Consider the following 15053-nt stretch of genomic DNA (forward strand, 5'->3'; position numbering starts at 1 on the left):
GCTCAGTGGTGACTAACTCTTTGCGACCCCATGGTCTATACAGTCCATGGAATTCTCCAGGTCAGAATCCTGGAGTTACCCATAGCCCACCAGGCTCCTCTGTCCATGGGATTCTCCAGGGAAGAATCCTGGAGTTACCCATAGCCCACCAGGCTCCTCTGTCCATGGGATTCTCCAGGGAAGAATCCTGGAGTCACCCATAGCCCACCAGGCTCCTCTGTCGGGTTGGAACCCAGGTCTCCCGCACTGCAGATGGCTTCTTTACCAGCTGAGCCACCAGGGACGCCCTCCTGTTTTCTTCCTCCAGGCTCCTGGGGCGAGGCCACTCCCCTCCCTGGTTTCCTGGCAACCAGGCCCGCCCCCGCGCTCCGCCTCCAGCCTCGTTCTGACGTCACTTCCTCTCCGCCACAGGAAGTGGGGGCCGAGCCGGCGGGTGCCGAGCCGGCGGGTTCTCGCGGGAGCTCGGCCCGCAAGGCGTCGGCCGGCCTCCGCGGGAGGAGCGGCGTTTCACCGGGCCCTGGACGCCGGCCGGCCCTCCGGGCTCCGTCTCCCGCTGGCGCGGGAGGCCCTGGGGGAGTCGGAGGACGCTGACGGTTCAGGCCCGCGTGAGAGGACGGCGAGGCCCGGGAACGCGTGGCCTCTGAGGCGACGGGGCTGGCGGGCCCGCCCCTCGGGCGCTGGGCTCTCGTCAGCCGCGGCCCCGAGAGCTCCCCGGGTGTCCCGCGCGGGCCGCCGGGGTCCCGGACGCCTTCCGGGGCTGCCCTGTCCTCCCTCCGAGGGGGCTTCGCCCGGCTGCTGGCTCCCTCTGCCGCCCAGACCCCGAAGGGATCCGCCGTGAGCTCCTCGTGAGGCAGCGGGCCGTCGGCTTGGGACACTTCCCACAGCCCCGGGGTAAAGGTTTGCGTGTGTGCACGGCCGTGCGTGCTTGTGTGCTTTGATTTCCTGCAAGATCTGAGCTCTGAGAACCTTGGGCTTGATTGGCAAGCGGGGTATTTTGATTTCCTGCAAGATCCGAACTAGGAGAACCTTGGGCTATGTTTTGGCAAGGAGGGTGTTTTGATTTCCTGCAAGATCCGAACTGGGAAAACCTTGGGCTGTGTTTTGGCAAACAGGGTTTTGATTTACTTTCCTTTAGCATCTCTGCCAGGGGTTCTTCCCTGTTGTTGTTGTAAACCAAAGAGCTCTTCTGCCTTCAGTTAGCTGAGTGGGAAGGCACGCTGGAGTTCAGGCTGGACGAATCCACGATATGGTGATGGTTTGCGTTTTTTTTTAAGTCACTCAGTCGTATGCGACTCTTTGCGATCCCGTGGACTGTGTCACCTACCAGGCTCCTCTGTCTATGGGACTTTCCAAGTAAGAGTACTGGAGTGGGTTGCCATTTCCTTCTCCAGGGGATCTTCCCCACCCAGGGAGTGAACCCAGGTCTCCTGCATTGCAGGCAGATTCTTTACCATCAGAGCCACTGGCGAAGCCAAGCCTAACCTGTTTGTATTTGGCGACTCTTCGATTTAAGATGTGCTTGGGTTTCTTTTTCAAGGCTACAGATTTTTCTTCAACAGATAACTGTGTCACATAGCACTTTGGTGACTCTTTCAGCCCCAAGCACAATACTGAACACATAGTAAAGATTCGTAAAATTTTTCAAGCATCAGAAAATACACATTGTGACATTTCAACTTAATATTGATGGGGCCTATTTTCGTGTTACATCCCGGAAAGGATGACAAAATAAGATCTTTTAAGATAAATATGTCTGAAATTTAGAGGCTGCCATGGACATGAGTTTGAGTGAACTCCGGGAGTTGGTGATGGACAGGGAGGCCTGGAGTGCTGTGATTCATGGGGTCGCAAAGAGTCAGACATGACTGAGCGACTGAACTGAACTGAAGGAGTTGTTAAGTACAGTCTTGTGGGGTGGAAGAGAAATATGATACATCTACCTTGTAGAAGGATGCCACATGAAAAATGATGTTTCATTGCTGCTTTTTTTTTTTTTTTTTTCAGAAAGTACGTGCTGTATCCTAACTTGCTGTCTCAGAGGTGCCTGCTGCCATCATGGGAAACCAGCTCGCTGGCATTGCTCCCTCCCAGATCCTTTCTGTGGAGAGTTACTTCTCAGACATCCATGACTTCGAATATGATAAGAGTCTGGGGAGTACGCGCTTCTTTAAAGTTGCCCGAGCGAAGCACCGAGAAGGCCTGGTGGTTGTGAAGGTCTTTGCAATTCAGGATCCCACGTTGCCTCTCACCAGCTATAAACAAGAGCTGGAGGAACTGAAAATCAGGCTTCATTCCGCCCAGAACTGCCTGCCTTTCCAGAAAGCTGCCGAAAAAGCTTCTGAGAAGGCAGCCATGCTCTTCCGGCAGTACGTACGAGACAACCTCTACGACCGCATCAGCACCCGTCCGTTCTTAAATAACATCGAGAAGCGCTGGGTCGCTTTCCAGATCCTCACAGCTGTGGACCAAGCGCACAAATCCGGCGTCCGTCACGGGGACATCAAGACGGAGAACGTGATGGTCACCAGTTGGAACTGGGTTCTTTTAACGGATTTTGCCAGTTTCAAGCCCACTTACCTTCCAGAGGACAACCCAGCAGATTTCAACTATTTTTTCGACACTTCACGGAGGAGAACTTGTTACATTGCTCCTGAACGTTTTGTCGATGGTGGATTGTTTGCCACAGAGTTAGAATATATGAGAGATCCTTCAACTCCACTTGTAGACTTAAACAGCAATCAGAGAACAAGAGGAGAATTGAAGCGAGCAATGGATATCTTTTCAGCAGGTATTTGAGTTGATCAACTTTGCTAAGGTGGGAATGTGCGTTTATTTTAACTCTTGAATACAGAAAACTGACTTTTTGGTAAATCCACCTACTGTTCAGAAAGATGCATTATTTCATTGAATGTGTTTTAAGTACCTAGAAAATGCAGAGTGGTCTGCTTATTCAGATGTTTAAGGAATATTTGAATTCTTTATGGGTCAGGCACTGACTTAAGTGAGAGAGATGAATAATTACGTTTCTCTTTTCAAGGTGCTTGCCCTTTAAATGGAAAGATTGATATTGAAAAGAGATTTCATTTTGGTGCACTGTTTTTTGGTGTGGTGGTGATATGCTTAGGGTACTGTTACAGGAACATATGGATACTTAAATGAGTCTTTGGTGGTGATGGGTAGAGAGACAGAGTCAGGAAAGGAATTTTTATTGGAAGGATGATACTTACGCTGAGACCTTAAAGGCGATTATGGCTCAGGTGCTGAGTTGTGGTTGACTCTTTGCGACCCCATGGAATGCAGCACACCAGGCTTCCCTGTCGGAGAAGGCAATGGCAAGCCACTCCAGTACTCTTGCCTAGAAAATCCCATGGATGGAGGAGCCTGGTAGGCTGCAGTCCGTGGGGTCGCTAAGGGTCGGACACAACTGAGCAACTTCACTTTCACTTTTCACTTTCACACATTGGAGAAGGAAATGGCAACCCACTCCAGTGTTCTTGCCTGGAGAATCCCAGGGACGGGGAGCCTGGTGGACTTCCGTCTATGGGGTCACACATAGTCGGACACGACGGAAGTGACTTAGCAGCAGCAGCAGGCTTCCCTGTCCTTCACCAACTCTCAGAGTTTATTCAAACTTACGTCTATCAAGTCGGTGATGCCATCCAACCGGCTTATCCTCTGCTGCCCCTTCTGTTTCCTTCAATCTTTGCCAGAAACAGGGTCTTTACCAGTGATTTGGCTCTTCCCATCAGGTGGCCAAAGTATTGGAGCTTCAGCTTCAGCATCAGTCCTTCCAATGAATATTCAGGGTTGATTTTTCCTTTAGGATTGACTGGTATGATCTCCTTACGGTGCAAGGGACAGCACCACAATTCAAAAGCATCAGTTCTTTGGCACTCAGCCTTTATGGTCCAACTCTCACATCCATACATGACTACTGGAAAAACCATAGCTTTGACTATACACAACTTTGTAGGCAAAGTAGTATTTGCTTTTTTATGCGTTGTCTAGGTTTGTCGTAGCTTTTATTCCAGAGAGCAACCATCTTTTAATTTCATGGCTGCAGTCACTGTCCACAGTGATTTTGGAGCCCAAAAAAATAAAGTCTGACACAGTTTCCACTGTTTCCCCATCTGTTTCCCATGAAGTGATGGGACCAGATGCCATGATCTTAGTTTTCTGAATGTTGAGCTTCAAGCCAACCTTTTCACTCTCCTCTTTCACTTTCATCAAGAGGTTTTTGAGTTCCTCTTCACTTTCTGCCATTAGAGTTGTATCATCTGCATATCTGAGGTTGTTGATATTTCTCCCGGCGATCTTGATTCCAGCTTGTGATTCATTCAGCCCAGCACTTCGCATGATGTACTTTGCATGGAAATTAAATACGCATGGTGACAACATACAACCTTGATATACTCCTTTCCCAATTTTGAACCAGTCCAATGTTTCATGTCTGATTCTGTTTTTTCTTGATCTGCATACGGTTTTCTCAGGACACAGGTAAGGTGGTCTGGTATCTCTTGAAGAATTTTTCCGCAGTCTGTTATGATCTACACAGTCAAAGGCTTTTGCATAGTCAGTGAAACAGATGTTTTTCTGGAATTTGCTTGCTTTCTCTGTGATCCAGTGGATGTTGGTAATTTGATCTCGGGTTCCTCTGCCTTTTCTAAATCTAGCTTGTACATCTGGCAATTCTTGGCTTACATACTGCTGAAGCCTAAGTTGAAGGATTTTGAGCATTACCTTGCTGGCATGTGAAATGAGTGCAATTGTTCGGTAGTTTGAACATTCTTTGGCAATGCCCTTCTTTGCGATTGTAATGAAAACTGAAATTTTCCAGTCCTGTGGCCACTGCTGAGGTTTCCAAATTTGCTGGCATATTGAGTGCAGCACTTTTAACAGCATCATCTCTTAGGATTTGAAATAGCTCAGCTGGAATTCCATCACCTCCACTAACTTTGTTCATAGTGATGCTTCCTAAGGCCCACTTGACTTCACAGTTCAGGATATATGACTCTAGATGAGTGATCACACCATCATAGTTATCTGGGTCATTAAGACCTTTTTTGTATAGTTCTGTGTATTTTTGCCATGTCTTCTTAATATCTTCTGCTTCTGTTAGGTTCCTACCGTTTCTGTCCTTTATTGTACCTGTCCTTGCCTGACATCTTTCCTTGGTATCTTCAGTTTTCTTGAAGAGGTCTCTAGTCTTTCCCATTCTATTGTTTTCCTCTGTTGCTTTGCGCTGTTCCTATAAGAAGGCTTGTGATTAGATTCAGGTTATTTATTCTCAGGGCCTCTGTGTATGATGTCTTCTTACTATGGTATCTGGAGCAAATGGTATGTATTGGTGATGTTTATTTTTTTCATGTGGTCAAATTCTTGCCCAATTTCTCCTTTCTGTAGGTACTTTTTGTTTTTAATCCCTTGCAATTAGTAAAGCAACCTGTGGGAAGAAACTTTTAACACCATGCTAGTATCCTGCCAGTTATCACAATTTCCTCTTTGACTTGGCATCTGTTAATCATTCTTGTCTTATTTGATCTTTACTGTGATGGTTGCAAAATGATGATCTTCCAATTCCAGCACCTTCCACCATAGGCCTTCAGCATTCTGTGTGCTCAAGTATTCTCTCTTTCCCTAATTTGTTTATTACTGTTGGTGTGGACTCTTCTGGAAAAGGAAATGGCAACCCACTCCATTATTCTTGCCTGGAAAATCCCATGGATGGAGGAGCCTGGTAGGCTACAGTCCATGGGGTCGCAAAGAGTCGGACACGACTGAGCAACTTTACTACTACTACTAGGACTCTTCAATTCCAACCTTCAGTTTGCTAATATTCTTTGGAGGATTTTTATATCAGGGATATTAATGTATAGTTTTAATTATGATGGTTTTGTCTAGTTTGCTACTAGGGTAAAATTGGCCTCAGAATAACTTGGAAAGTGTTCCTTCTCCTCTCTGTTTTGTTAGGATTTGTCAAGGATGGCTGTTAATCATTTTAATGTTTGGCAGAATTCACTTGTTGGCTTAGGTTTTTCTTTGTGGGAGGTTTTTAATAAAGGTCCATCACTTTATAAAGTCTGTTCAGATTTTCTTTTAAGTCACTTTTGGTAATCTTTATCTTTTTTGGAATCTGCCCATTTCATTTAGTTTGTCTAATTTTTGGCAGGCATACATTTATTTAAATTATTCCGTTAGAATTCTTTTTATTTCTGTGAAGTTGGTAGTAATATCCCCTTTTTCCTATCTGATTTTAGTAGTTTGAGTCATGTCAGTAAGTTTGTTACTGTGTTGAGCTTTTCAGTGTACAAGCTTTTGGTTTTGGTCATGTTCTCTAGTGTATTTTTACCCTATAGCATAAATTTTCTCCCCAGTGTCTGGTTTTCCTTTCCTTCTTCTTCCTTTGGTTTTAGTGTGTTTCTCAAGGTTAAGATTCGATTATTGTTTTCAGCTCCTCTTTTACAAAATAGGTGTTTATAGTTCACATCTTCTCCAAGTGCTGCTTTAGTTGCATCCCATACATTTTTGTATATTGCTTTCATTTTCATTCATCTCAAAGTACTTTGTAAGTTTTCTTTGATCATTGGTTATTTATGAATGTGTTGTTTAATTCTACATATTTGTGAATTTTTCAGATTTTTCTTCTGTTACTGATTTATTCCATTCTATTGTGGTTTGAAGGACATAATTTCTATGATTTCAGTCCTTTAAAACTCATTGAAGCTTGTTTTATGGTCTAGCATATGGTTTCATCTGGAGAGTGTGCCACATGTACTTAAGAATTTTGTATTCTGTTAGATGGAGTGAGTGTTCCTTTAATATCAGTTAGATCTAGTTTATAGTATTGTTCTCAAGAGGCAGGTCAGGTGGTCTGGTATTCCCATCTCTTTCAGAATTTTCCACAGTTTGTTGTGATCCACACAGTCAAAGGCTTTGGCATAGTCAATGAAGCAGAAATAGATGTTTTTCGGAACTCTCTTGGATTTTCCATGATCCAGCGGATGTTGGCAATTTGATCTCTGGTTCCTCTGCCTTTTCTAAAACCAGCTTGAACATCTGGAAGTTCACGGTTCACATAATGCTGAAGCCTGGCTTGGAGAATTTTGAGCATGACTTTACTAGCTGTAAGATGAGTGCAATTGTGTGGTAGTTTGAGCATTCTTTGCCAATGCGTTTCTTTGGGATTGGAATGAAAACTGACCTTTTCCAGTCCTGTGGCCACTGCTGAGTTTTCCAAATTTGCTGGCATATAGAGTGCAGCACTTTCACAGCATCATCTTCATGATTTGAAACAGCTCAACTGGAATTCCATCACCTCCACTAGCTTTGTTCATAGTGATGCTTCCTAAGGCTCACTTGACTTCACATTCAGAGATGGCTGCCTCTAGGTGAGTGATCACACCATCGTGATTATCTTGGTCGTGAACATCTTTTTGTACAGTTCTTCTGTGTATTCTTGCCACCTCTTCTTAATATCTTCTGCTTCTGTTAGGTCCATACCATTTCTGTCCTTTATCGAGCCCATCTTTGCATGAAATGTTCCCTTGGTATCTCTAATTTTCTTGAAGAGATCTCTAGTCTTTCCGATTCTGTTGTTTTTCCTCTATTTCTTTGCATTGATGGCTGAGGAAGGCTTTCTTATCTCTCCTTGCTATTCTTTGGACCTCTGCATTCAAATGGGAATATCTTTCCTTTTCTCCTTTGCTTTTCGCTTCTCTTCTTTTCACTGCTATTTAAACCTATATGCAGGTCAGGAAGCAACAGTTAGAACTGGACATGGAACAGCAGACTGGTTCCAAATAGGAAAAGGAGTACGTCAAGGCTGTATATTGTCACCCTGCTTATTTAACTTATATGCAGAGTACATCATGAGGAATGCTGGGCTGGAAGAAGCACAAGCTGGAATCAAGATTGCCGGGAGAAATATCAATAACCTCAGATATGCAGATGACAGCACCCTTTATGGCAGAAAGTGAAGAGGAACTAAAAAGCCTCTTGATGAAAGTGAAAGAGGAGAGTGAAAAAGTTGTCTTAAAGCTCAACATTCAGAAAACTAAGATCGTGTCATCTGGTCCCATCACTTCATGGGAAATAGATAGGGAAACGGTGTAAACAGTGTCAGACTTTATTTTTTTGGGCTCCAAAATCACTGCAGATGCTGATTGCAGCCATGAAATTAAAAGATAGTTGCTTACTCCTTGGAAGGAAAGTTATGACCAACCTAGATAGTATATTAAAAAGCAGAGATATTACTTTGCCAGCAAAGGTCTGTCTAGTCAAGGCTATGGTTTTTCCAGTGGTCATGTATGGATGTGAGAGTTGGACTGTGAAGAAGGCTTGAGTGCCCGAGAATTGACGCTTTTGAATTGTGGTGTTGGAGAAGACTCTTGAGAGTCCCTTGGACTGCAAGGAGATCCAGCCAGTCCATCCTAAAGGAGATCAGTCCTGGGTGTTCATTGGAAGGACTGATGCTGAGGCTGAAACTCTAATACTTTGGCCACCTCATGCGAAGAGTTGACTCATTGGAAAAGTCCCTGATGCTGGGAGGGATTGGGGGCAGGAGGAGAAGGGGACGACAGAGGATGAGATGGTTGGGTGGCATCACTGACTCGATGCACATGAGTTTGAGTGAACTCCGGGAGCTGGTGACAGACAGGGAGGCTTGGTGGGCTGCGATTCACGGGGTTGCAAAGAGTCGGACACGACTGAGCGACTGAACTGACTGATACTGATAGTATTGTTCAGTTCTGTTTTCTTTTTGCTTTGGTGTTCTTAATAGCCATTTTTAGTTTTTTTATTATAAAACTTGATACTATATAGAAATTAAGAAATTTGAGTATTATATCAGGAACTGTCTTAGTTGCTAGAGATTTTTTAGTGAACAAAATAGACAAAAATCCCTATGGAGTTTACATTCTAGTGGGTTTATGTACAGTAAAGAAATAGATGCATAAAATATAAAATGTGGCATTTGGTGCTGTGGGGAGAGGATTGTGCTAGGTGTTGAGGCTGGGGTAGTTGTGTTAGGGGGCTTCCAGTTTTAAACTGGGCAGTCAAGAAATGCCATACTGCTAAGATGACATTTGATTCAAGATCTGAAGGAGGTTTAGGTATAAGCCATGAAGATTCTCTATGGAGTTGCATTCTAGGCAGAGGGACGGGTACATGCAAAGCTGTGACTCAGGTTGTTCAAAGATCTCCTTAAAACTTGTTAAATGTGTGTCATGTAATGATTCAGTGAAACTGTTTTGTCTTTTGGGGAATGTGGATACTTTATTTCTTGTTCGAAGATTATTTAAGTGCACTATGCAGTGTGTCTCTTTTTTTCCCCTTTAATCTTACAACCACACTTCTTAACACTTCCTATTTTGTAATTGTGTTTGTTCGCTGGTTTGCTTTCTCTGTTCTAGAATAAGAGCTTCATGAGGGCAGGGATTTTATCTGTTTCATGCACTGTTCAAGTCTAGTGTTTAGTAGGAACCTGATAGCTCTTTGTTAAATGTTTAGTAAATGAGTTGTCAGATACTTCTCAGTAGTTTCTTAACACTATATTATGACTTTCAATCTATCTTTGTATCTCTTAATATATGTGTATATATAATGCATGTGTAGTGCATTCGTTTTAAATTAGAGGACAAGGAAGTAATTTTATTTGATTTAATTTTTTAAGGAGAAAAATTAAGTAGGCCCTTTTTGACTTCATGCTTTTGGAAACTGATGACTCGCTGGTGGACGTTTTTCTGCCTTGCTTGATTGTAGTTGTCTGTTACATTCAAGAAGTTTTATATCTTGAGATTCACGAATTCTCTGAGTTCGTGATTTGTATTAAGGATCTCTTGCCTTTCATTTTTAGTGGAATTATTTCCTGCTGTTTTCCAGGTTGTGTGATTGCTGAGCTTTTTACGGAAGGCGTGCCTCTGTTTGATCTCTCTCAACTTTTGGCCTATCGAAATGGGCAGTTTTTCCCTGAACAGGTGCTGAGTAAAATTGAAGATCGCAGTATCAGAGAATTGGTAACTATGCTGCAAATATTTACCATAATGTTTTAAATAGAATTATATGCTCCCTTCTGTATTAGTTCTCTGGAACATTCTGAATTTGAAACAAGCAATAAAGCCCCATAGACTAAGATAAGCCTCCTATCGTTTTTAGTTTGTTAGGCAGAAATGTATAATTTTTCCCTCTTCTTAGACACAGAGCTCATTTGACTTTATATTACAAACACACGCACACACACAGACACACACACACACACATCTTTCCATTAAAATGCTAACTCTGCTTTGGACAGGTTTGGAAGGAAATAAAGAGTGCTTGGACATTAGAGAGGTTGTCCAGGATAGAGCTTGCCAGTAGGTAATGAAGAGGATAAATATGTAAAATGAGGAGACAGGAGAATCAGCTTGAGGGTAATACAGCAGTGTAGGGGCATTTCATATAGAAGCAGCTAGCTTTGTAGACCTCCCTTGACTCTGAGGGCAGGTCTGGCAGGGGGGCTCTTGAATCAGAGAGTATAGCAGATCAGCTGTGAGGAATTCTGGGAGGTCACGTCAGCCGTATATCCAGACTGCTATTTGAGGGGATTTTTTTTACGGCATTTACTGTAGTAACTGATGCATCTGATGATGATTCTGAGCCATGGAAAGGTTATATGGTGTCTTTAAAATATTCTTTAGTGAGGTAGGGAAACATGCATTTTGATTTCTTTTAAAAATGGCAAATATTAAAAAGTAAGATGCTCCAGAGGAAGCCAGTTTAGCTCACGTCCAGTGCACAGTGCACTGGATTAAGGAGCTGGCGTGCCTGTCTGTTCTCAGTGTTGGCTGAGTAGCTTTATGAATTTGGGCCTACCTTTTCTTAGCTGTAAAAGGAATGAATGTGACTACTTTTTAAGACTTGATCCTCTTTATGTGTCTGGACCAGCTAGAGTACGTTACCACGTGATTTCCTCTTGCTTTATAGGATGATAGTAGAGTCATTTTACTCAGTAGTCAGGTTCTGAAAGTAGTTTGAAAGGTGAAGATTGGAAAGAGTCAGTATTACCTCAGAATCCCTTTAAATCATGTGTAAGTTGGTGTTGTAGCTTTGGTGTGATTTAGTTTGCTTTTCTCAAATCTGTGTTTTACTCCCATTCTCCCCTTGATGTAGGTAACTCAGATGATTCATCGTGAACCAGATAAACGTTTAGAGGCAGAAGATTACTTAAAGCAGCAACGTGGCAATGCCTTTCCTGAAATATTCTATACTTTTCTTCAGCCTTATATGGCCCAGTTTGCCAAAGAAACATTTCTTTCTGCAGATGAGCGTATTCTAGTTATAAGGAAGGATTTGGACAACATTATTCACAATCTATGTGGACACGATCTGCTGGAGAAAGCGGACGGAGAGCCCAAGGAGAATGGGCTGGTTATCTTGGTGTCGGTTATAACGTCCTGCCTGCAGACCCTGAAATACTGCGACTCCAAGCTTGCCGCTTTGGAACTTATTCTCCATTTGGCCCCGAGATTAAGTGTAGAAATTCTTTTGGATCGTATTACTCCTTATCTTTTGCATTTCAGCAGTGACTCTGTTCCCAGAGTGAGGGCCGAAGCCTTGAGGACGTTGACTAAAGTTCTTGCTCTTGTGAAGGAGGTTCCTCGCAACGATGTCAACATTTACCCAGAGTACATCCTGCCAGGCATAGCCCACTTGGCCCAGGATGACGCCACGATCGTCAGGCTAGCCTATGCTGGTAAGAGCTTATTGTCCCAGTAAATGACCGCTGACATCCTGAAGTTGACCCTAACACCTCGTTTCCCTGATATGTTTGGAAATTCCAAAGATAACCTTGAACTTTGGTCCTTGAAATATTTGCATACATTTTGTTAATATTTATAGCTGATGTGTTCATGAAACTCAAGCTTTGTGTGTAGTCATTATTGGAAGTGATCAGAATTATTAAGTGAAAAATATATGGCACAGAATTTTATGATTTTACTGGGAGTATTACATTTAATTTGGAGTAAGATGTTTACAAGTATGTGCTTCTGATCTAGTGTCTTTGGGCCTTTGTGAAGTTTCTCTGAATAGATATGTTGTCTTGAATATTAGTATTAGGGTGTAACAGTCTATTGCTGTTGAAAAAGATTAATTTTGCTGGGTAGTTTGGTGCTGAAAGGACCTGGCCTGTTAGGTCACCGAATTTGAAGGTGCTTTCAGTTACCACGATGCTTAGGAAGTGTGGCTTCTCTGTGAAGTGGGTGTGTTACAGTAACACCTCTACCTGCTTTTATAAGTGTTTATAATTCTCACTTATAAAATCAAGTGACAACAGATTTGTATTTTTAGCTCCCTAAACTAATTTTGAATGCTTATTTCTGCACGGAAAATGTCATTAAAATATTCACATAATTCCATGATTTATTTCTAAGATATAATCTGACGGAAATGAGGAATTCTGAAGTCTTTGTAAATAGTATGTGACATGTGTGTGGTGGTGATAACGTCTCTTTCTTTGAAAGATGCTTGCTTATTATTCGTTATTTTATGATACACGTGTTATTTAATGGAATGTGAGAAATGGTATTTGGACTCTGTCTTTATTACACACATCCACAGAGTGATTGCTGCTTGTTGGCCTTTTAAAAAATACTTATCCATCTGCCTATTTACGGTTTTTGATTTCCATAGCTGTATAGGTGTAAATTTTAGGCTTCTTTAAAGACATATCCAGGTTTATTATTTGGAACAAAGCATGTTTATAATTCACTTGGTAAAGAGAAAAACAGTTGACCCTTGAACAACGTAGGGCTTCGGGATACTGACCCTCTGCACAGTTGAAAATCCTCTTATAATTTATAGTTGGCCCTTCATCCATGGTTCTGCATCTGTGGATTTCAGCCAGCCGTGGATTGTGTGATGCTGTCATATTAATTAAAATATAAATATCAAATATATATTATTTGATATTAATATTTTAATATTTCAATTTAATATTGAAAAATTCAGATGTTGTTCAAGGATCAACTTAATTGCACTGAATAAAATTAAAGAAAAGCCTATGGTTTTTTAAAACAAGCCGTGTTTTTTAGACTATTATAAGCTACTTTTGGCCCAGTGTGTCTGTCTTTTCTCAGTTGTAGTGAATAGGTAAGATTCTCATGTGTAGGTATTATATTAATATATCATATTTACTAGCAATCATAGCATAAAAACAGTAGTGACTGTTTATTGAAAAATCTGCTTTGTGTGAAGGCATGTACTGCTCATGGTTGCAAGTGTTAATTGTAAAAGATACAGAGATTCTGAAATAGGTTCTGGATTCTTTATTTTTTTTAATTAATTTAATTGAATAATAATTCCTTTACAATATTGTGATGGTCTCTGCCGTACATCAGCATGAATTGGCCACAGGTATACGTGTGTCTGCCCCAGCCTGAACCTCCCTCCTGCCTCTCTCCCCACCCCATCCCTCTGGGTTGTCCCAGAGCACTGGCTTTGGGTATCCTGCTTCATGCATTGGACTTGCCCTGGTCATCTGTTTCACATTTGGAAGTGTGTATGTTTCAGTGCTATCTCAAATCATCCCACCCTCGCCTTTTCCTGCTGAGTCCAGAAGTCTGTTCTTTACATCTGTGTCTCCTTGGCTGCCCTGCATGTAGGATCGTTGGTACCGTCTTTCTAAATTCCATATATATCTGCTTTAATATACAGTGTTTGTGTTTCTCTCTCTGACTTACTTCACTCTGTGTAATAGGCTCCAGGTTCTAGGTTCTGGATTTTAAGGTCTTTCTAGCTGTTGAAGCTGACACACCAGTCTTGAGCAGTAGGTATTAGAGTTTCTTCATTTCCCAGCTGAGGAGTTGGGGATGGGAGAGGCTGAGGGATACCACCGGAGTGTACCAGGACTGGTTCTTTCTCATTTCTCAGAGCCGCGGGTGTGGACCTTGATTTTGAGGCATCCTGCTTTTATCTGTCTGCTGGATCTCAGGGTGAGAGGCCGTGGTGACCCAGGGTCAGTGCCAGGACCTTGGCAGTGCCGTGCCACCCAGCTGTGGCGAGCCATGGCGTAAGCATGAGAAGGCTGTGTTTTTACATAGGGTCAGAAGTCTCTTTGAACTTGTATGGCTAAGTGTAATTAAACCACACGTGTCAATAATGATAAATGTTTAAAAATCAATTAAAATTTTCATTTGTTGTCGTGTTTTTAAACTCAAGAGATGCTGGTATAGATTTGTATCTTGTGTAAAGTGAACTGACAAGTGTGTTGTGGTTTATGAGCATAATGGGGAGATAAGTAATAGATCTGTTCAGACTTGAGAGGTGCCCAGGAAAAGAAGAGACTTTTCCTAATAAAGATATTTTCGTTCAAGTGGGAGTATTCATCTGGAATCATCAGAGAATGGTATAGAATTCTCCTGTCTTTAGGGTGAGTGGGCACCGCAAGGTATCAATAACTTGCTTGCTTAGAGGTACATTTTTGTTCTGTTCAGAAAAGCGTTGAACCTAGCAAGCGTAGGGGTGGGACTCCACGATGAAGGGAACCACTGTATTTGATAGACTAAAAAGCGTCAGTTATGGTGGGATGCGTCTCTATTTCAGAGATGTTAGAAAGTGAGGAAAAAGTGAGTTAGAATGAGTAGAATGAGGTGGCTCACGTTCAGTGCCACTGACTACTGAGGAGAAAGAGCCTGTCTTTGAGGCGTGGCCACAGGCTGAGCAGGGCATCGAGAGGGGAAGGGCAGAGGCAGGAGTGCCTGAGGCGGGCGGGGCAGGAAAGCGCAAGCCCCCAGCAGGCAGTCAGCAGCGGGTGTGGCAGCAGCCCTGAGGAGCGGGTGTTTCCACAGTGGCCAGGAGTGGGGAAGAGTCTTAGAGGATCAGAGAGGAAGGAGAGGAGGCAGAGCATTGCAGGAGCATGGCAGACAGCGTCACGCTGGTTCCGCAGGAACCCGAGGACCGCTGTGAAGCAGTCCTTAAGGGTCAATGTGCGTGGGCAGTGAGCCTCTGAGGCAGTCCTGACGCAGTTATGTGCGAGGAAACTGAGACTCAGTTTGGCTGAGCCGTCAGCTGGTACC

The 15053-nt window shown here is 43.0% G+C and overlaps 1 protein-coding gene across 3 annotated transcripts in view; it reads left to right on the forward strand.

Annotated features, from left to right (window-relative positions):
- The first annotated feature begins 414 nt into the window (after nt 1-414).
- Nucleotides 415-15053, forward strand: part of PIK3R4 (phosphoinositide-3-kinase regulatory subunit 4) — a 76497-nt gene continuing 61858 nt past the window's right edge. For 2 of the 3 annotated variants that reach the window (XM_055416555.2, XM_055416570.2), the window contains exons 1-4: nt 415-891; nt 2005-2788; nt 9880-10013; nt 11149-11731. In XM_055416555.2, the coding sequence (XP_055272530.1) occupies nt 2056-2788; nt 9880-10013; nt 11149-11731 (1450 nt within the window). In that variant the 5' untranslated portion in view covers nt 415-891; nt 2005-2055. Of the gene's footprint in view, nt 898-2004; nt 2789-9879; nt 10014-11148; nt 11732-15053 lie in introns of all 3 variants that reach the window. The other variant, XM_088835193.1, reaches the window with a different exon arrangement.

This window comes from Moschus berezovskii, chromosome 1 (genome assembly GCF_049115385.1).
Source record: "Moschus berezovskii isolate FMDL1 chromosome 1, NW_MosBer_1.0, whole genome shotgun sequence".
Lineage (NCBI taxonomy): Eukaryota > Metazoa > Chordata > Mammalia > Artiodactyla > Moschidae > Moschus > Moschus berezovskii.